Source organism: Gymnodraco acuticeps, unplaced genomic scaffold (assembly GCF_902827175.1).
Source record: "Gymnodraco acuticeps unplaced genomic scaffold, fGymAcu1.1, whole genome shotgun sequence".
Classification (NCBI taxonomy): Eukaryota; Metazoa; Chordata; class Actinopteri; order Perciformes; family Bathydraconidae; genus Gymnodraco; species Gymnodraco acuticeps.
Window position 1 is genome coordinate 1475132 of NW_022990266.1, and position 23055 is coordinate 1498186.

The following is a 23055-nucleotide window of genomic DNA, read 5'->3' on the forward strand; positions in this document are numbered from 1 at the left end:
TTATAGCAGTAATATTAAACACGAATAATACAGTAAACTTGTCAGCGTTGAGTGAAGCAGACAGGACTCAAATGCAGATTTAAACGAAAAATACCTTTAATCCAAGGCCAAAGCGTCAAAAACAGAACACTACCCCATGACACAGTCAAAGACAAACAAGGAACCAACAATGACAGACAGAAAAACCAGAACTTAAATACACACAAGACTAATCACACAAACAAGACACAGGTGAGGAGGGAGGAGAAAACACAGGGGCACCAGGTGAACACAATCGGGTAATCAGGTAGGAGGGAAAACAGACAGAAAGCAACAGGCAAGACATGGGGTGAAGACTCTTCATAATAAAATATGAAACCAAAGACAGAAAAAGACAAGACAAAACACAACACAGACAGATCGTGACAACACTATTAACACTGTACATATTATTGTTTGCCCGTGGGGAGATGACGAGGCTCCATTAAAAATAAACCTATTTTTAGTGAATTACTGAGTTTAGGCACGTTAATAAAGTTGCAATGAAGTTGACTACGGCAAATTCATGATTGTTAGTGCGTTCATGTCAATTCGGCGAACATATGATAAATGATCGTGAGGATGATGATTAAAAATCGTTTGAGCCGGGCTGGATTTCCTGATGAGAAAATAAACCGATTGTTTTTGTATAGTACTTTAAAATAAAAATATCTATATTGATTCTGACTTTTCTACATCCAACTCACAGGTTTATCATTGCTTTGAGAAAAAATATTATTAATTTACTTTTAGAAGTGAAGATATAGTCATTTGTTCTGGGAATGTCATTTTCGAGCCTGAAACCTGAAAAACAGGCGTGGGGTTTAAAAGGTTAATAGTAAGGGTTATTGATTCTGCGGACAGTCATGCATTCCTATGAAGTTTTCATGGACAACATAATCAGCTAATACCCATCGTACAGTCAGAGACAACTGTTCATGCCCGGCAATAACTGCATAGTGCTTTGCATTTCATTTCAGTGAGTGGTGAGAGACTCCCGATACATTTCATGTAAGTTCATTGATTGTCTTGTGTGATGCATATACTTAAGGGCGGCTGGCAAAGAGCTTTTAGGCGCAATACTGCCCCCTGGATTATATGGGGGCGGGTGGCGCAGTGGTCTGTGCATCCGATCATCAGATCAAGGGGGAGTGCTGGGGAACTCCAGTTCGAAACCCGCTCCTGCTGCGTCAGGCCGTTGTGTCCTTGGGCAAGACACTTCACCCGGATTCGCTCCTGTGGGTTTTGTCCACAGTACATGTATAATACCAATGTGTACTTGTAAAAGCGCCTCGATGACCTCGAGGCGTGAAGATGGACGGTGTGCCGCAGTGCGCTGTGCAATGATCATCAGATCAAGGGGTGAAATCCGCCGCTGCTGCGTCTGTAAAGCCGGTGTGTCCTTGGGCAAGACACTTCACCTGAACTTGCTCCTGTGGGTATTGTCCACAGTATCTGACCATTGCATGTGTGTAATGTGTGTATATGTAAGGCGCTTTGAGTCATTGAAAAGCGCTATAATAAATGTAAGGAATTATTATTATATATAATGTAATGGATACTGCCCTGAGTGACAGACTTTTTTCCCACTCATAAAAAAGGCGTATTCGTCGTGTGACTGCATGTGCCCGAACCATGACGTCCGAACCATGACGTCCGAACCGTGACGGTTCGGGGCGAATACGGATACCGTTACACCCCTAATACCTAAACTTCGACAAAGCATAAAAGAAGAACATCAAGTATTTTAAATATCTAACTGACCTTTGACAGGGCAACAAACCTGTGTGAAGTTACCCAGAAAGTAGTTCTACTAAAAACTGGGCCTGAAACTGATTCAGGGATGTTAAAGTAAGTGCTGTAAATCCAAACCCACCAACCAAAAAAAACATCTGGCAAATCTTGTCGAGACAACTGTAGAAAGACTGAAGTGCTGGAACAGATCTTTATGAACACCAGTCAGAAGAGTTTACAGCAGAAGGCTGGCAATGAACACATGGCTTTCAGTTGGGTTAACTATGTGCCATCCAGTTCATTTTATCAACTTTTTCAACTTGTTCCAGGACTGCAGACATATTTTTAAAGCAGAACATTTTCAATAAAATGTGTCACGTCAAAACCATTTCAATTCCTCCGTCATCCAACTGGTTCCTCTGCCAAGGACACAAATAATCAAAAAAGGAGGAAAATATACCTCAGAGGGCAGAAACCACCTCAACCCCCACCTATGGAGAGTTTTGATCATTGGAGGCATCAGAGTCGAGAGGAACAGTCTCCACCTTCCTTTACCCCGCTCAGCAATGCTTCTGACCACACTGAAAACATTGAAACTGTGATTTCAATTAAATGTATTATGTCAACACATTTCACATCACTGTATTAAAGGTCCCATGTCATGATTTCTCTTTTTCTTCCTGGCTACAGTGACGTGCCCATACCCAAATGGACCCATATGGACCAATGTTTGTTTGTTTGTTTGTAGCCTTTATTTAACCAGGTGAAAGCCCCTTGAGATCAAAAGTTATCTTTTTCAAGGGTGACCTGCAAAACCAATCCGTGGAGCCGTTACGTTACGTCCACGGAGCCGTGGATTGGTCCAAATTCCTCACACACACACACTCGATCTTTTTTCAGCTGCTGCTCCGCCGATTTCTCCTCTCTGTGACGGCGGGACGCGGCGAGGCTGTGAGTCGATGTGAGCACACACACAAACTCCCAGCCAGGCTGTGGGTGTGTGTGTGTGTTCGGGCTGGGTTTCGCTGTGTCTCGCTGTCTCGCAGACGGCCACTGGGCTTATAGGGAGAGGGTGGCACCCTAACCTTCCCTTTTATTGTAAAGCGATTATGAGTGCTCGAAAAGCCCTATTAAAATATAATGTATTATTATTATACTGACAGGTATCAGATCTTGCCGTGTAAAATAATCTTCCTGAGAGGTGTCACTTGTGATATAGCCTGTGTGGTCTACAGTGAATGTATTCCTGGCAGCAAGAGGTGATAATAATCAAAGGTTCCCATAGGATCCCATAGAAAATGCATGCGGGTCATTTTTGACCCACTTATGGAAGCTTGGGGTAGTAATACAAAAACTACAATTTCCTAAAATGTATAACATTTAAATTTAAAATGTGAATGGCGTGATATCCAAAACATGTTTTTTGAGGAATAGCTGGAATATGAAATGATAAAAAAAATGTAATTACAAAGATACTTCAAGAAAACCACCTCACCGGGTCCAAAAAGACCCACTTATGCATCTAAGGGTTAAGTTGAAAGCATTAATATAAAGTTGAACCTAATATTTGTTTATTTTAACTTGATATTATTGCTTTCATCAAACCAGTTATGTGAAATCTGTGGTTTCAGTTTTTTCAGTGCACCTCCTTCCATCCATCAATTCTAACCACTTACAGATGTAGCACTCCAGATAGGACTCCACCCAGCTGATTCCAACCAAAAACCCAGCGGATCCCACTATTTCCTAAGAGGGCGTTGCCAAATTTTCCCATTTGTTAAATTTCAGGATTTAACCATGAGATGGCACTTCGTTCATAAATACACAAAGACAACTGGGTGTTGTAGACCTTAGCTTGTTTGCAATGTTTGCAGCTCTGCAGTTGTGTTTGCTGAATACTGTAGCATTTAATCACTTATTTGTTATGGTTTTCACAGGCTACTATGACGAAAAAACATCACTATTTTAGATCAAATAAAGTATATCTAATCTTATTATCTTAATTGTAATTCAATAATATATAGTCTTTATATATTAAATAATCATAATAATAATGTAAATGTTTACACTTCTTTATTTTTTTATGCTCATACTTTTACCTTTACAATAGTTTGCTTTAATATGCAGTATATTTTTTGTAATATTGTTGTGGTGTTTTTACACAGTATAGTAGATCGAAGTAAATCAACTTATACATTAAGATAAGATGGACCTTTATTAATCCCCGTGGGGATATTCAGTTGTTCAAACGGCGACAGGGTGAGAGTGAAAAACAGCATAGCACAGATTCACACAGATTAATAAAATCAAAAATAAGACTAATAATAATGAGAAACTATGAAATAAGAAATGAATACAATTCAAATTAAATTATCATATATATTATATAATGTATTGTATTATTAAGTAATATCATACATTAACCCCATTATAGCAGATGCCACATTGAATGGATGAACACATTTATGCATCAATAATTACAACAGAGTATTTCTAAATACAAGTTGTAAAAATACTTATATGCATTTAATACTAATAACATAATGATTCATTTTACTTTCAGATGATAATACTTTTCACTTGGGCAATTGACCATTTTGAATTCAGGTTCAGGTTCAGGTTCATGTTATTTATTTGTACCGGTAGGTAGATTCTGTTTGCAGAGAAAAAGACAAGGGTTCCATCCTGACACTAAAAAAAAACACAAACAACAGAAACATCTCTAATAAAAGGACTAGTAAAAGTACAAGTATACCCTACTCAACCAAATCTCAAAATATTTAAAAAACATTTTAAGAAGGAAAACACTAGTACAAACATGGACATTCAAAATTCACAATTCAATTAAAAAAAATAAAAAATAGGCATCTGTGTGACGCTCCTATGATGTGTTAATTTGTGCTGGCATAAAACTGTTTTTATACCGCTTCGTTCTACTCCTTGGGACAAGTAACCGAATGCAGGACATTTACTTCTAACACGTATTTTAACCTAGGTAAATAATCTGAATACTTCTTCCACCTCTGAGTTTGGACCCTGTCACTGTTTTTAAAACTTTAATTAAATGTTTGATATTTCCAGAGACCCTTTCAGACCACTGCTGGAGAACAGAGGGGGGATGGGAGAGTTTTGTCACATTCCAATGTGAACAAAGAGAGTCACAGCCCTGCGTTGATTTAAGGGAACTGTCGGGGGTGGGGGGTGGTGAACCGTACATGGTCAATGTTTGTTTAAAATGGTTTGCAGTCGCGAAAGCTCTAAGCCAATCAGACATGGACAAAAAAAAAGATCAGTATGTGTCGAGGGGGAACTAGAGCAGGGGTGGGGAACCTTTTTCCTCTCAAGGGCCATTTCAATTTTTTCAACATCCTCCGAGGGCCGTACAAATTATTGACCTCTGCTTAAAAATCACAGCCCATTCATTTGGCCTTTCTTTCATGCTGTGCAAAAAAAAAGCAACCTCTTAGTCCAGATATCTTGCCATGACTCGCGCATGCATTCACGTGCACGGTTGTGGCATGACCACCAAACAGAAAGATATGGACACAAGATGTGTGCAAATGTATTTAGTTTCCTATCCATGTGGACATGATTTAAGTGGGGGGGACCTAATCTCCTCTAGGGCGGTCCAGGAAGATTTTTTTTTAAATATTGAAGTTAAAAGCATCAATCTGGTGCACTTTGAGAGCAAAATGAAGAGATCTATGGAAACATCTCTCAACACCCATATGAAACAGAACTGTAAGCAGATTTATTTTTTCTTTATGGATATTTTACAAACCACTCCCCTTTCAAACTGTATTCTTGTTTATTAATAACAACTTACTTTACTGTCATATAGTATTTTATACCTGTTTACTTTATTCTCTTGTTTTTTGATAACTATAATGATCATATAAAGATGTGCCTTTACCTCACTGGTTGGAGAAAAAGCTTCTTATATTCGTTAGCATAGCTAGCTAACCAGATGCTAATAACAACAAAGTTATTGACTGTATGATCAGAATGACAGATGAACAGATCGCCACTGGGCTTTCAACTAAAGACACAGCCACTGCAATTTTTTTGAAGTCCCGGAGTGGCGTTCTGGTGCTCTCCGTCAGAACTGCACCCCTGTCAGACGAGACATATACCACGTGATGACACGTTAGGCTCGTGTTGTGTTCAAGGATCATGACCGTTGCCAGGAATAACAGGCACTCGCTTGTTTAATTATTTTGCGGTCTAGATTTCTTTAATTTTTTTCTTTTTTGCGTGTGTATATAAATTACCTCGAGGGCCATACCAAATGTTCTCGCGGGCCCTATACGGCCCGGGGGCCGGAGGTTCCCCACCCCTGAACTAGAGACACCCCTCTGCCTTTACAGCCATGGTCCGGTCTGACAGTGCTCAGCTCTCTGCTGCAGAGAGGAAGAGAAGATCACTGCTCTAAACAAAGTCAAAAATCGTACATCCAAACGGAATAAATATAATTAATTATTATTAATACGTTAAGTCTTGTTCATTGTTTTTCACTTTTATTAAATGTTTGATATTCCCGGCACAGACCCTTTCATACCGGCAATGCGCGATCGAAACAACAGGACCTGCGACAGCATAAATATGTGAACACAAACCTACAGTTAAACTTTAGTGCTGGAGAAGAGAGATCGCAGGGGGGTGGGAGATCACAGAGGGGGAGAGCTGTGGCTGAGTGGCCATTAGGTGTGTAAACAAAGACAGTCACACGCAGCCCCAGCTGATCAGCTGATCACCTGAGAGCTGCAGAGTTTCATTCAGACAATTAAAAAAAAAACGGTCTAATTTTATCATTGCACAACAATGAACTCAATGTGTGATTGTTATAGCAGTAATAATACAGTAAACTATTAACAATAGTATAATATTATAGTAAATATTCTTGTCAATGCAGAATATGATTATATCCGTGACAGTGGGAATAAAAAACAATATGCTACAGTATAGTAATAACATATAAATCCCACTTGTTGTAGCCTACCTGGCAGAGCAAGAAACACTCCAGCCTTTTATTTCAACTTGTTTAAAACACATCTAAATAAATATGTGTGTCCCGGGCCATAAATGTAAGTATACTGTCAGTTTTCAGATAAAGCCACGGCATCACAATTCTTCTGTATTCTACAATATAGTTATTTTCACCTCCTGTAATGCTTTTTCAACCCACCAGCTTTTATGGAGAAAATAAGTTATTTAATTATTAACCAGAGGCATGTTTCTCACTATTTTGTGCATAGAAACAACAGACTACTGTGTGTGTGAGGAATCAGCTGTTTATTTCATATGAGTTCACCTGAGAGCTGCCGTTTTCATTCAGACTATTTAAAAAACAACGGTCTTATTTTAACATTGCACAACAATGAACTCAATGTGTGATTGTTATAGCAGTAATAATAAACACTAATAATACAGTAAACTATTAACACTCTACATATTATTGTTTGCCCGTCGGGATATGACGAGGCTCCATTAAAAATAAACCTATTTTTAGTGAATTACTGAGTTTAGGCACGTTAATAAAGTTTTAATGAAGTTGACTACGGCAAATTCATATTTGTTGGTGCTTTCATGTCATTTCGGCGAACATATGATACATTAAATGATCGTGAGGATGATGATTAAAAATCGTTTGTTTGAGCCAGCTTGGATTTCCTGATGAAAAAACAAACCGATGGTTTTGTAGTTGTAGTACACCAACGTGGATTAAACAACATTATTTTGTTAAATAAAAACATGGTGATGTTTTGTAAATGATTACATGTCTCTTATTTAGCACAGAATATGATCCTATCCGTGACATATGGATCTTAACAAAGATCCGCTATACCTGTAGATCTGTCAGCTGTTTATTTCACATGAGTTCCAGTGTGGCAGCTTTTTACTCACTGCTCCCCCTGGTGGATCCATGATCCATTGCAGCTGGTTTCATTATAATTTAATTTATTTATCAAGGGGGCGTATCAAGTCATGCGGGGGGTTTTCCTTTCAGCGAGAGCCCACCCTGTGCCGATCATGGGCCCACATGGGTAGGGGCGTCCGAAATGAGGTGCTACATCTGTATCCGGAGTTGGGTCCCGGAGGAGGCAGTTCCAGCAGAGGGCCCCAAACTAGCCTTTCCCTGGCCACATCAACCAGCTCTGACTGGAAGATTCCAAGGCGCTCCCAGGCCAGCAGGGAGGTATAATCCCTCCACCTGGTCCTGGGTCTGTGTAACCCTTCTATAGGGAGGCGCCCATGTGGCATCCTGACCAATGCAGTGATTTGGAACTGCCCAACAATCTATTTAACTAATGGATTCTTCCTTGACCTTTTATGAAGTTTCATTATAAAATGTGTTTCCATTTTCCTATTGGCCAAAAACAACCTTCTGGAAGAGTGGTTCCCAACCTGGGGGGTGCGACCCCCTCGGGGGGGCGCCAAAGTTCGCAGGGGGGGCGCCAGGCCTCAGATGATTTGAGGCCAAATATCATCTTTAGACTTTTTTTTTTTTTTGACTTTTTTTTTTTTTTTTACATATTGTAAGGCAATACATGATTGTCACTAAAAGCCTTGTCTCTACATTACAATAACATATACAAAATAATTGATTAATTAATTTTAATAAAAATTCAAGTTAGTAGCTATTAAAGGCAGAAAAAGACAGAAATGTATAATTCTTTCTATAGAAATGTTTCTTCTGCCCGTAAAGTTTCCAAACCGGGCTTGTCTGGATAAGCGCATTTTTAAAAACAGTCATTGTCCACGCCGATTTCAGTTGGATTATTTGTCAGTTGCTCCAATCAGATCGGTCTCCTCCATTTTGTAGATATTTACGACTTTTGAATCCACATAAACACATCGGCAAAATCCGGCTTACTTTGAGCATGTGTTTTAAACAGTTTAATCCCTTTGTGAATTGTTTCCACTTGCGCCGTCCTTTAATTTCTTCATACAGCGGGAATCCAAATTAATTATCCTGAGTCCAATAACCATCAAAGTCACTCCAATAGTGCTCCTTAATTACGCTTTCATCCTCCTTTAACAAAATACTTCACATTCATCCAGTTTGTGACAGTAGGTGTAGCTTTTTTTGAGACTTATAAACTTTAATTACCGCTGTTGCCCCCCCCCCGTGTGTGTGTGTGTGTGTGTGTGTGTGTGTGTGTGTGTGTGTGTGTGTGTGTGTGTGTGTGTGTGTGTGTGTGTGTGTGTGTGTGTGTGTGTGTGTGTGTGGGGTCCAACAGGAGTCATTTGGGGGGGCTCTTGGGAAAAAAGTTTGGGAACCCCTGTTCTGGAAGAATCAATAAAGAGTAATGTTGTTTTAAATTGCAAGCCATATGTAGCCCTTATGTGAGCAGTTACAATCACAGCAAACAAAGAAAACACTTCCCCAAAGCAAAGCTGAACAAATGAAATCACTCAAACAGGTCAAATCCTGATGGACCAGCATGCAGTTGGGCGCAATTATCACCTGACATCTGTTTCTGCTGTTGAGTGGATCACATTTTAGGTAAAATAATGGGAAGAAATAGATGATAGCAGCATGCGCACAAAGGAGGCCAAGAAATATTTCTCACATCTGCTGTCAGTCTGTGTTTCAGACCACTTTTAAGAGCAAGGCTTCAGATTACTGCAGCGTTAGGACGTGGTGGACCTAAAGGCCTCCAAATATCCTCAACAACATTTTGAAAACTTCTTCCACAAGACCGTTAAAGGTCCTAATAAAATACATTTAATAACATTATAACAGCAGTCTTGACACACTCAAATAGGACAAAAAAGATCACTGCATGTGTTGACAATACTAACTAACTGGCAACAAAAAACACTCACAAATAAAAAAATATACTAATCTACAGAACAGAGCGAATAAAAGACTGACATGAAAAGAAGGAAGAACTGTTCAGTGTTAAATCATTTCACTGAGATTAAACTTGTGCCAGGGATGAAGGTTTAGAAATGTACGGATAACTTTTTTAGCCAGGTTCCAGGTCTCTGGGTTGCAGCACTAAAACAGAAATTGTTCCAAACCATATGACATGCCATTGTGCCCATGCGAAAATGTTTCCTTGCTGAAGCGCCAATTGCTTAACGTGTGTTGTTTGATGACATTGGCTGATCTCCTCATTGTTTAGGGTATCACAGACTCTACTGCATTGTGTTAAAAAGAAAGTATGGGTAAATAAAGTACTGATGACACACTGGCCGTTTCTCAATGTCGAGTAAACCTGCTGCAGAGCCATTATTTCAAGTATATTACGTAATCGAGTGGCACCGAAGGACTGTTTAAATGCATGTTAAGCCCAGCATTCAGCGCCACTCGATGCACTCGACATTGAGAAACGGCCACTATTTTGAGCACACTTGCAAGCATAATGCACATTTTAAAAAAAAGGCCTTAAAGTAAGCGGTTTTAATATTTTAGGTTGAAAAAATCTCTGTTTCATTTTTCGAAATGTTACATGCTCCCCCTTTTTGTTCTCTCTCTCCAAACTGCAAGTGCCCCTAAACTGCTCTGCTCAGGTTTTCCTGCTCTCCACTAATCACCAGTATAAAAGGAGGAGGAGAAGAAAATCTCTCTCTACAACTCTGTGTCCAGCACTCAGTTATCCTTAGTTTAGATTATCTATGTTAATATGGAGGATCTGGTAGTCCAGTTTCCGCTGCTTTATTTCTTAGTTTAGTTATAAAAAATTACTTTTTGTAAACTCTCACGGGTTCGATGTGCGAAATACAAGTTGTTGTTGAAAACCAGAGCAAAAATGTAGTTTTAATGCTGGAACACCGCAACAGTGTGTTTCTCCTGGATCACATTTTGCAATCAATCTCTCTTTATCAAACATTAAGTATACTTTATTGCTAAATGAAATTGGAGAGGAAACAATGAAGCTCCTTTCGATAGAACTTGATGATAGGTCCAAATTGTTCCATGACTGACTCTAAAGTGTCCATATAACGTTGTACTGTCCCCCTTTTTCTAATGTTTCGTCGTTGTGGCTTTGTGTATGTGCCGGTGCAGAGCTGAGGAAGGCCGAGGAGTGTACGAGCGAGGAGGCGTGGCAGGAAGAAGAGTCAAGCTCAGAGCTGGAGGAAGGAGAGGAGCACAGGCAGAACAGTGAGGCTGAGGAGGAGGAGGAGGAAGAGGAGGGAGAGCACACGCAGAACAACACCCACAACCACATGCAGGTACACCTGTGTGTGTGTGTGTGTGTGTGTGTGTGTGTGTGTGTGTGTGTGTGTGTGTGTGTGTGTGTGTGTGTGTGTTAGGGCTGTACCGAATACAATTTTTTTGGCTCTGGATATTCGGTAGTAATCAGCAGCGAATATTCGGCCCGCGTGTATTGCGGTTTATTCACGGCATTCATATTTTTTATTCTACAGTATTGTTGTTTTATAGTTATTTGTTAATGTCTACAACCCAATGTGTGTTCTTTGAAATTGAAAAGGATATTGCATTGTGTGTGTTACTTTCGTTGCAGTTGTATATGTCTTAAGTGTAATTTGGCTTGGCTTCCTATTTTGTATGGACATGCTTTTATTTATTTATTTTTTTTATTTTATTTTATTCTGCAGCAGAGACAAGGCTTGTACACTGAATTATTCGAGGCTAAAATAGCATACGGCCTATTAGGGAGTGTCTTTCAGTTCCTTGAGTTTATCAGTTAGCTGTCTCTCCAAAGTCTCCAGATGTCTTTCCTTTTCCTTAGCAGCTCTTCCAAGGCCATCGGACTTGGAGATGAAGCTTAGTTTTCCTTGTGACTCAGCTTTTTCTGCGTTATGATCAGCAGACTTCATGAGGACCCTTATGTCTTCCTCCATTCTCTTCTTTTTGGCTTTTATCTGTGTTATCTCCTCCATCATTCCTTTCCTCTTCTGTTTATTCTTCTCATCTTGCTTTAGACGTCTTTGGTCATCAAGATACATGTGATATTTCTGCCTGGCATATGCTGCAGAGTGGAGCAGCTCTTTTGTGTAGGCTATGTTGAGCAACCCTCCAACACTGTGCATGTGGTCATTAATGACCCGCTGAGCAATCAATGAATGCTCTTTGAGGTTCTCCACCATCACTTCCTTGTTAACTGAAAACCCTCTCTCAACGGATGCTTGACCATGTGAAAGGACCAGGACGAGTTTTACCACCTCCCATATATGATGACACTCTGCTTTGTTGGATAAATGCTCCTGGTAGAATTCATCCAATCTTCCACTTTGTGGGTTGAAGTCCCTGAAGGAATCTGACGCTGACATCAGGCTGTAGTCATAGAAGTGACCAAACTCCCTAATGATCTCATCGCAACATGTTTCTTCAATGCGGCCAGTTTCCACAAGGAGCCGCAGAACAGTAGTGAGTTTTCGTGTGCTTACGTCACCCTTTGTGCGTGACCTGGGCATTCAAATGAGAGTGATTATAGATGACAGTATGCCAGGAGGTTGCCGTTTTAACGAGCGTTGGCTATCCGAAGAAAAATACAAGCCATGGCTAAAATGAGTATCAACCCAACGAATAGCCTCCTGCAAAGTTTGCCACAAAGAATTTCAATTATTCACGTTGGGAGAGTCTGCGCTGACAAAAAACACTTGCAGGTCGCGCGCATAGCGCGGGAAGGCCGGGAGCGGAGCTGTTTGATGTTGCGATTTGATGTTGTAGAAGCGAAGCAATTATTTTTATTTTAATCTAAAAAGCGAACTCAGTCAGACAGCAATTTATTGTAAAAGTAAAGCATTTACAATTTCAAGCACTTTATCTCAAATCCAAGCACCATTCCCAAAATTCCAGCACTTTTCAAACCTTGAAAACACCACGTAACATTTCAAGCATTTTCAAGGATTTCTAGCACCCGTGGGAAACCTGATCAGTGATTATGTGTTACAATGGCGTTAGCAACCAGAAAATGACACCAGTAATGACAAACAGATGAGAATGCTGCATGGTGTTTCTAGCAATCCAGCTATCTGGGTCAGTGTTATAGTGATAATATTATAAGGTGAATTTAGCGATCACAACGAAAACAACCAAGACACATATTGAGCCCAGAAAATTAATGTTATTAGGGCCTGTAAATATAATAAGCCTATGGGTAAAATGGACAACATTGTAACTAAGGAGATTTAAACTATACAGCGATTCTGCACTGCGGTCACTCAGCCGTCTCTCGAGTTTGTCTTTTCAAATCAGCTGCTCTTCATTTTCTTTCCTGCTATATTCAATGAGTGATACAAATATTTTTTACCACAAGTTCTTAATAAAACGGACTCTGTTGGACTCGGTACTAGTTGACTGCTACCAGAAATAAAAGTAAGTACTTTTACTATGTACTTTGTGAGTAATCTTCTATCAGAGTCCCCTCCATAGTACATAATGCATGTTTTCTGCTATCTTTGATGAGTGATACAAATAAAATGTTACCATTAGCTAGTGCGCATGCGCGGGTGAGAGTGATAAACCGCGCTATGCGGGTACAGGGACATTATGGCAGGCGTAACAGGGTTAAGAAACAATTAATGCCAAGTGTGAAGACTTCACTTGATGTTTTTCACTGTTCGGGTAAAAACATCATGGCGGAGCACGCGCTGCATGCGCACTAGCTGCCTCCTTTACTGGAGTTACAACCTGGGCAGCGAGTGGGGACACTGTACTGACAACATTACGTGGCTGTGTGGGTTTGTGGAAAGCAGAGACACTCAAACTGGAATACAATGTATCACTTTAATTGGAAAAAGATGATGACAACAAAAGGATCTTTGATCACAATTGATCACAATCAAAAGGAAAAGGAGGAGGCAGGATTTGCCCTCGCGTCCTGGCCGGAGAATTCCCCTCTCCCTGCCGAGACGCTTCCTCCCGCCGCCAGTCAACTCCTGGAGGATGGAGCTCCCCACCCGGTACCCCTCCGCTGCGGTGGCACTGGAGTGCGGACCGGAGGAGGAGCCCGACGGATTCTGTCTTGTTTTTCCCAGTGGTGCGCGCCTCTGCCCCGCAATGGAAAGCCGGTCAGAAACAGGGAGATGGAGCGGTACTCTCGCGGGACAGCAGAGTGGGTATACACCGGGCTCCGCCCCCTGTACCCATAGAGTCCAGTAGAGGGAGCCTGTGAGAGATATAACGTAGGGTTACATATGGTAACCCATGTTATATTAGCACAGCGGAGCCCTCTACTTATGGAGCACTGCTGCCCTATGCTGCTCAGCTGAAGAGAAAGTAAAGGGATAGCAGTGAGCGGGCGAGGTCGCCTTCTATGCGGTGGATGCGCGTGCATTCAGGTAGGCCCGCCCAGGGGCCGGCTACGGGTAGGGAAGTCTCAGTGAAATAATGCGTGCATAGATAGGATATGGGGGAGTACCCATAGTGTCCAGTAGAGGGCTCTGATGTGCTAATATAACATGGGTTACCATACGTAACCCTACGTTATGGGGTGCAGAGGTGATGTTATCTCTGAGAGTCCTCCACATTTCGGGTCTGGAGAACAGGGGGGCCAACCTCATGTCCAGGGGCGGACCCCTGCCAGACGAGTGGACGCTTCACCCATGGTGAAGCGGATCTGGGCCCGGTTTGGGACAGCAGAGGTGGATCTGTTCGCCATCCGGCGCAACACTCACTGCACACTGTGGTTCTCCATGGCTCTGAGCGACGACCCTCCTTTGGTGGTGGACGCGTTTGCACACGAGCCATGGCCAAAGAAGCTGCTTAATGCCTTTCCACCGTTATGTCTCATTCTCCCTCTCCTGGGGAGAGTGAGGCGAGAACGTCTGTCAATCATCCCAGTAGCGCCGGATCAAGCAGGGGCGCCGTGGTACTCAGAGATGACACAGATGAAGGTGGGCCAGCCCTGGGCGCTTCCCCAAGTTTGGGGGGTGATCTCCCAGGAGGCAGGAGCAATCGGGGCTTTACCCACGCTGGGCCACCCTCTCCAGGCTTGGCTCCTGAGGGGGAGAGGCTGACACGGGAGAGATTGTCTGATAGTGTGATTCAGTCTATCCAGGCAGCTAGAGCGGGATCCACCACAGCCTGTTACAGGCCAAAGTGGCTGGGATTCCGGCGATGGTGTGAGGAGCCCCTATCTTGTAAATTGGGATCTATTTTGTCGTACTTACAGTTGTTGGTGATCAGAGGGCTTGCTCATTCCACAGTGAAGGTGTATGCAGCAACCATCTCGTCCTGCCATGAGGGATTTGGCGGCAGGTCAGTTTTTGCCCAGCCGCTGATGTCGCGGTTTTTGCGTGGGGTCAGTAGTACGCGCCTCTGCCCCGCAGTGGGACTTGCCGCTGGTGCTCGAGGCTCTGGTCACAAGACCATTTGAGCCTCTGGAGCTCTCCTCCATGAAAGCACTGTCATTGAAGACAGCATTGCTACTTGCCTTAACGTCAGCCAAAAGATTGTCTGAGTTAACCACTTTATCAGTGCACCCGAGTTGTTTAAACATACGGGGTGACCAAAGCAGGGCGACACTCAGACCAAACCCCTCCTTTGTGCCTAAGAGCCTAAGGAGTACATTCAGGTCGAGGGCTATTCAGTTGGGGGGTTTTAATCTCCCCCCCATGGTGGGGCGAAGGAGGCTAAATTGCACCTCCTCTGCCCGGTGCGTGCGCTGGCATGTTATGTAGAGCGCACGGCTGTCCTTAGACACACAGAACAGCTGTTTGTGTGTTTCGGCGGTGGGGTAACTGGAAAAGCTTTGTCCAAGAAACGCCTGGCAGGCTGGCTGAGATTCCCAGTCGATCGCGAGATGTGTCTAAAAATAGAACACCAATATTATGTTTTATCGTTAATGTCCTATAACATAATCTTCCTGTGCCAGAATAATGCACTTGAACGCATCAAAGCTTTGTGATTGGCCGGCGTGACCACATGTGTCGGGGCGTGGCTGGTGGGCAGTGGAAACTATTTCGCTGACGTTGTCCGTGTCAACAGGAGTGACAGTCCGCACACACACAAGACCGCAATTATGACAGAAGCAAAAAAGCCCAAAATATATAATTTTCACTCCGAGTGGGAGGATGATTATTTTTGTATCTATTCCAATTCAAAGTCCATCTGTCTCATCTGCAATGCGAGCGTGGCTTTATAGAAGAAGGGTAATTTAGGAGCGGCATTTCAAAACAGTGCACAAACGCTACGAGACGGAATTCCCTCCTAATTCTGCCCTACGCTCCCAAAAGGGGAGGGGCCTGAAAGGACAGCTAAATGCACAGCTGTCCATTTTCACCAGGCCCAACAACAAGAGCAAGGCTGCTACCATAGCATCTTATCGTGTCAGTCACGTTCTTGCGAAACACATGAAGTCTTTCAAAGACGGCAAAGTTGTGAAAGAAGCATTCCTGGAGGCTGCCGACGCGCTTTTGGGGGACAGTAAAAATAACAGTAGCATTTCAACAGGTTTTTGATATAATAAAAACTCAAGTTAGATACCGTTATTAATCAGCTGTAAGTTTTAGTTTGTTTGAACTTATTCATTATAATTATTGTACAAAATGGTATAAGAATGCAAACTTAAACAGTAGGGCCTGGCTCATTTCGTGGCATCTGCAGACAGTGGCAAGTACTTCCGGCATCTGCCACAGAGGCCACTACTCCGTGGTATCTGTGGCAAGTACTTCCGGCATATGCCACAGATGCCACTACTCCGTGGCATCTGCAGGCAAGTACTTCCGGCAGATGCCACTACTCTGTGGCATCTGTGGCAAGTACTTCCGGCATATGCCACCGATGCCACAACTTGCCGAGGCATCTGCCGCTGCTCAACGGGAGTTGCCACAAGATGCCAGAGTAAGAGAAGGTTTACGGTAGCTGCCACTCGCCTTCCGTGGCAAATGCTGCTATTTAAACCCGTATTTACCGTGTAAAATGTCGCTGTTTAGGCATGACTTTATCGAACTGATCTGTACACAGAGCTGATGTGCTATCTCTATTTTTCAAAAAGATTATACATTATCATTTCTATTCAATTTTACTTGGAGCATGGTTTGCTAAAATAAACAAACGTGCTATATTTATATATATAAATACTGGCGAGTGAGGGTTGCAACGCCCTTGGCAATTGTCGCTTCTTGAGGGGAGTTTCCACTGCTTGCTACTGTAGAGGAAACTTCTGTGTAGCTATGCAGTGGGAGTCACCGACTCAGGAAGGAGACACGGTAGGAGCAGTAGCTTTGATGTCAAACACTGGTGGTTTATTTGGAGTTAACGGCCGGAGGATTCACATCACAAGTCCAAGAGTCAGAGGTTCTGACTTCACGGTAGAGTTGCCACGTCAATTCTGGAGAGCCTCTCTCTTGCCAGCCCATCTAACTGGTTTCGCAGAGAGTAAACAACATATTTGAGAAGATAGCCTAAACAGTGTGGGAACACTGAGTTACTTGCGTCGGACACTTATGACCTCGAAGATTTCACACCTTGGAGTCCACAATTACAGAGAAGGAAGTGTCCCAGTGTACCCACAACACAGACCATCTGTGACCCAGTATTGACCGGTCACAGAATGGGAACAATAACATTATTGGCTAAGCAGCCTGTGTCCTTAAAGGAGGTAAACAGACGTCAGGGTTGGTCCTGTATGTCACATCTTGGCGTCTATGACAATTATTTCCCTAACAGCTACGATAAACCAGGTGTATTATAAAGGCAAATAATTAACAAATATATATCTGTATTGACACAGCAACGTGTATACTGGTGTTATTAGACTTGGCCAGCGGACTTGGCTACAGACTTAGGGCAGCTGTAACTGATTGCAGTTGCCACTGCTAGTGAGATGCTAAGGTTTACTTTATAAATTAGGCAAAGGACAGATATATTTGCCCTGTGCCTTCAGCAGCAGCAGGCCATTCACTTTGATTTTATCCCGTTATGAAATGTCATCATTTCGATAATAAAGAAATGCTACATAAACGTTATCTTGCACGTTTTATCGAACCATCTCCGTTTCTAACTTTCAATATATTTAAAAAGAGATCTCTCTCTCATCTGCGTGCGGGGGTGGGGCCTCACAGAGATGCTGCTGCGCTGTGCACACAGTTCTGCCGGTAATGAATATTAGGATACATTTTGTGAGGAAACTTTTCCACCAATAATTCCAATAAGTATTCCAAAATGTATTCACTTCAGGTTTACGAAAGTAACTGTAATCAGATTAGTTGTTTTTCAAATGTAACGCGAGCTGAATACAGTTAGGATACTTGATTTTTGTATTCTGATTACGTAACGCCGTTACATGTATTCCGTTACAACCCAACCCTGTGTACAGATCATCAGTCCTGTGTACAGATCAGTTCGATAAAGTCATGCCTAAACAGTGACATTTTACACGATAAATACGGGTTTAAATAGCAGCATTTGCCACGGAAGGCGAGTGGCAGCTACAGTAAACCTTGTCTTACTCTGGCATCTTGTGGCAACTCCCGTTGAGCAGCGGCAGATGCCTCGGCAAGTTGTGGCATCTGTGGCATATGCCGGAAGTACTTGCCACAGATACCACAGAGTAGCGGCCTCTGTGGCATATGCCGGAAGTACTTGCCACTGCCTGCAGATGCCACGAAATGCGCTTGCTGTCTCTCAACTTAAATTGATTATAGTCTATCATCAATTCAGGTTAAGAAACTAGTGTTGCTTGCATCCTATTTTAAAAGGCATTTATTTTTATACTCTACTCAAATGCAACAAAAAAAGGGTTTGATTCTATTAATTTTGTCTTTTGTATTGCACTTTGGCAGCAGATTCCTGTGTAGCTTCAGATCTGAGTTTTCTTATTAGTAAGCCTAATTTATACTTTTGTAGCCACACTATTTTTATATAATGGCAAAGAAAGGGTTCAGAGTATTTTCTTTTTTTCCTGTGTCATATCCGGCAGCACTGTTCAATGTTTCTTGAAAACATTACCCACTGTAGTATGTGACGTGTGAATAAACTACAACTCTGTATCAACAACACTGTTGTGTAACTTCAGTTAAATACTTGTATGTGTGTAGATTAGAAAGAGGTAAGATAAAGGATCTGCAGTATTTTATGAAGTATTAATCGTACAAAGGTCAGTTTTATACAAGTAGAAGTGTGTATTTACCTGGTAGTAGGCTGTCAGTAATGGCTACGTCTCTCTATTTGGACTGGTAGATCTCGGCAGATTGGCAGCTTTAAAAGTAGCTCTCAGTTCAAAAAAGGTTGGGCACCCCTTCTCTACGTTATGGCACATGAATGCATGCATAGATAGGATATGGGGGAGTACCCATAGAGTCCAGTAGAGGGCTCCGCTCGACTTATATAACATGGGTTACCATACCAAACTTCAATATATCCAGAACTCCGCCGCCCGTCTACTCACCCACACCCGAATCCATGAACACATTACACCCATCCTCATCAAGCTCCACTGGCTCCCCATCCCTCAGAGAATTCCGTACAAGATCCTCCTGATGACATACAAAGCCATCCATAACCTGGCCCCATCCTACCTGACTGACCTCCTCCACAGACACACTCCCACTCGCTCCCTCCGCTCTGCTACTGCCAACCTCCTGTCCCTCCCCTCCCGGATTAACCTCAAGTCCTGGGGCGACAGAGCCTTCTCCGTTGCTGCACCCACCCTCTGGAACTCACTACCCCAATCCATCAGAGATTCTTCCTCCCTCACAGCATTCAAAACATCACTCAAAACCCACCTGTTCAACACTGCATTCAACCACTGACCACCCCCCCCCCCTATTTTCTGTTTTGTTTATCTCTTTTTGTATTTCTTTGTTATCTATTTTTTTTTGTTTTTTTGTTTTCTCTTGTCTTTATTTTTCTTAACTCTCTGTCAAAGCGTCTTTGAGTTTCATGAAAAGCGCTATAAAAGTCCCATGTATTATTATTATTATTATTATTACGTTTCTTCCCCTCTACTACCGGCCTCTTCAACAAGGCCCGGCCCCCCCACTAACACTTTACCTCAGCCACAACGCAGACTCTATGCATTACACAGGGTTCGTACGGTCATTGAAAAGCTGGAAAAGTCATGGAAATTCAAAATGCAAATTCCAGGCCCTGGAAAAGTGATGGAAAACAATATTTTCCCCAAAGTTTTGGAAAAGTAATAGAAATGTAACTAAAGTTGCGTCAAATTTAATTTACATTTTATCTAATTGCCGAAATAATCTGCGGTCGCGAGCTGTTATGTGCCATCATGACGCGCATTGTGTTATTTTTTAATATATGAAACGCGAGCTGTGTGCTCGAGTCTTCCTGCCTGTCGGCTGAACTCTGCTGCTCCGGGATGATGGTCAGCTACATTATCTACGGTGCGTTCGTTAACTGTGCACTGTGGCACAGACTGCACTGTGGCACAGACTGCACCGGTTCAGGTGTTCAGAGCATAGTGGCAGAGCGTGATGTGAACTGAAACGTTTTTCTGTCGCAATATTATTTAATGAATCGATTGTCACTATCTGCTAACGTTAGCTTTAGCCTTCGTTTTCTAATAGTTTTTTTCATAGGCTATAAACAGAGGTGGTATAAGTATAGATATTGTACTAGAGTAAAAGTAGAAGTACTCAGATCTTGTACTTTAGTAGAAGTACTCAGATATTGTACTTAATAAAAGTAGAAGTACTCAGGTCTTGTTCTTGAGTAAAAGTAGAAGTACTAAGATCTTGTACTTGAGTAAAAGTCGAAGTACTCAGATCTTGTACTTGAGTAAAAGTAGAAGTACTCAGATATTGTACTTGAGTAAAAGTCGAAGTACTCAGATCTTGTACTTCAGTAAAAGTAGAAGTACTCAGATCTTGTAGTGAAAGTAGAAGTACTCAGATCTTGTAGTGAAAGTAGAAGTACTCAGATCTTGTACTTTAGTAGAAGTACTCAGATCTTGTACTTGAGTAAAAGTAGAAGTACTCAGATCTTGTACTTGAGTAAAAGTAGAAGTACTCAGGTCTTGTACTTAAGTAAAAGTAGAAGTACTCAGATCTTGTAGTGAAAGTAGAAGTACTCAGATCTTGTACTTAAGTAAAAGTAGAAGTACTCAGATATTGTACTTGAGTAAAAGTAGAAGTACTCAGATCTTGTACTTGAGTAAAAGTAGAAGTACTCAGATCTTGTACTTCAGTAAAAGTAGAAGTATCAGAGTGTAGGAATACTCTATCACAGTAAAAGTCCTGCATTCAAAATGTTCAAGTAAAAGTAGAAAAGTATTCAAAATCAAAATATAGTGAAAGTAGCGACAGTAAAAGTAGTCATTGTGCAGATTGGTCCATTTCAGAATATTATATATGATATGTTTTATAATGATTGATCATGAAAGTGTTCTCAAAGCTGGTAAAGGTGCAGCTAGTTTGAATGACTTTGATACTGCAGGGTAGCTTGTGGATTTACTCCAGGTGGAACTAAAGTCTGATTTAACACTTGATTATATTTCACATCATTCATCCACATCTGTGAAGTAACTAAAGGTATTAAATATATGTAGTGGAGGAAAAGTACACCATGTACCTCTGAACTGAAGAGGAGAAGAAGAACAAAGTAGCAAAACATTGAAATACTTAATAAAGTACAAGTATCTCAAAATTGTACCCACGTATAGTACTTGTTGAGTTTATGAACTTAGTTACTTTACACCAGTGGCTATAAAGATAGAAAGACTAAGCCTTGCACAGAGGCATGAAAATACATTTTCAAAATGCTCAACAGTGCTGCCAAAATTATAAACTGACTGCTACACGATTAAAATAAATGCTTTTATATATTTCTATTAGATGTGACTCTTTGACGTTTCTGTTATTATTAACACTGCTGCTTTAGTTGTTCTGACTGCTAAAATCATCTGTTATTCCTAAACCGATATTCCATGGGGTCGGGGAGCTCGGATCCTTGTCACCTTTTATCATACCTGATGAGTTTGCATCCCTGACTACAGTTGCTTCAGCGTGTAGAAGCTAGTAAGCCTACTATTTGATTTGTTTTAGATAGGTACAACATGTTTCATATGCAGACCTTATTTTCCTGTTCCATGTTCAAATAAACCATTTTCAGTGGTCTTTTTTTTTGGTCATGGAAAATGAGGTAAAGGTCATTGAGAAGTCTTGGAAAAGTCATTGCAAATCATTGGTGAAAAAGTGTAGGAACCCTGATTACATTAATGCACACAATTACAACATTATTTAGTATTACAGCTGATTTTTATTACATATTTCATTCCATTGCAATGTAAATACTGTTATATTTTACTATATATTTTAATTATTTTCATATTTTTCTAGTTCTCTACCTGTGTTTGTAATTGTTGTTTTTATGCACCACGACACCAAGTCAAATTCCTCGTATGTGAAAACCTACCTGGTAATAAACCTGTTTCTGATTCTGATTGCTCAGGGAAATTCTACTTCAACATGTAGAGTGTTCTCAGCACAGCTCTAAGTTCCCCGCAGAGGTGTGGACACGAGTCACATGACTTGGACTCGAGTCAGACTCGAGTCACCAATTTGATGACTTTGGACTCGACTTGACAAAATCACAAAACACTTGCGTCTCGACTTGGACTTGAACACCAATAACTCAGGACTTTACTTGGACTTGAGCCTTCTGACTTGAGGTGACTTGATACTTTAATTGAGGGGTCTCCAACACGTCGATCGCGAGCTACCGGTAGAAGAGCCCGTCGGGGAGAGCAGAATCTTCAGCCGCTCCTACTCTTGCTGAGAATCCATGCAGGCAGGGGCGGGACTTTATTTTGCTGGGCCACCATGCGGCCAATCATATGCGAGGACACACTAGGATCGTACCATTATGTGAAAGAAGGGTGGGGGGCAGACGCTCCAAAGACAGCAAGTGTAGTGGTACAGGCCAGCTACACAGAGCGTCAGATAGACGGGGAGCCGGCTTTAAATGCAAGCGTGTCGGAAAAAGTCAAGAAATTAGCGAAAACGGAAAAAATAAGCAGCATCTGGCTGCTTTTCAATGATATTGGAGAAAGCAAAGCTGAGTGCAGGATTTATAAAAATGAAAATAACCTTCAGAGCAGGGTTATTTTTTTGGTAACCACTCAGGATTTATTGTCAGAGGTGGGTGAAGTTCAGATCTTGTACTTGAGTACAAGTACCAGAGTGTAGGAATACTCGGTTACAATAAAAAGTCCTGCATTCAAAATGTTACTCAAGTAAAAGTACAAAAGTATTAGCATCAAAATATAGTTAAAGTACCACCTGCAGAGGGATCTAGATTCAGGTGTTCTTTTCCCCATAGAGACCGCCTCGCTGCACATTATCCCTTGCATAAAGATAGATTGTGGGTCCCTTATAACATGTTGTACACAGTGGAAATAAACATTCTGGTCACCTCAACATCAG

At 41.7% G+C, this 23055-nt stretch overlaps 1 protein-coding gene across 2 annotated transcripts in view; it reads left to right on the forward strand.

Moving 5' to 3' along the window:
- Positions 1–23055, forward strand: part of raly (RALY heterogeneous nuclear ribonucleoprotein) — a 356018-nt gene that overhangs the window by 300930 nt on the left and 32033 nt on the right. For both annotated transcript variants that reach the window (XM_034220719.1, XM_034220718.1), the window contains exon 7: positions 10769–10935. In XM_034220719.1, the coding sequence (XP_034076610.1) occupies positions 10769–10935 (167 nt within the window). The remainder of the gene's footprint in view (positions 1–10768; positions 10936–23055) is intronic.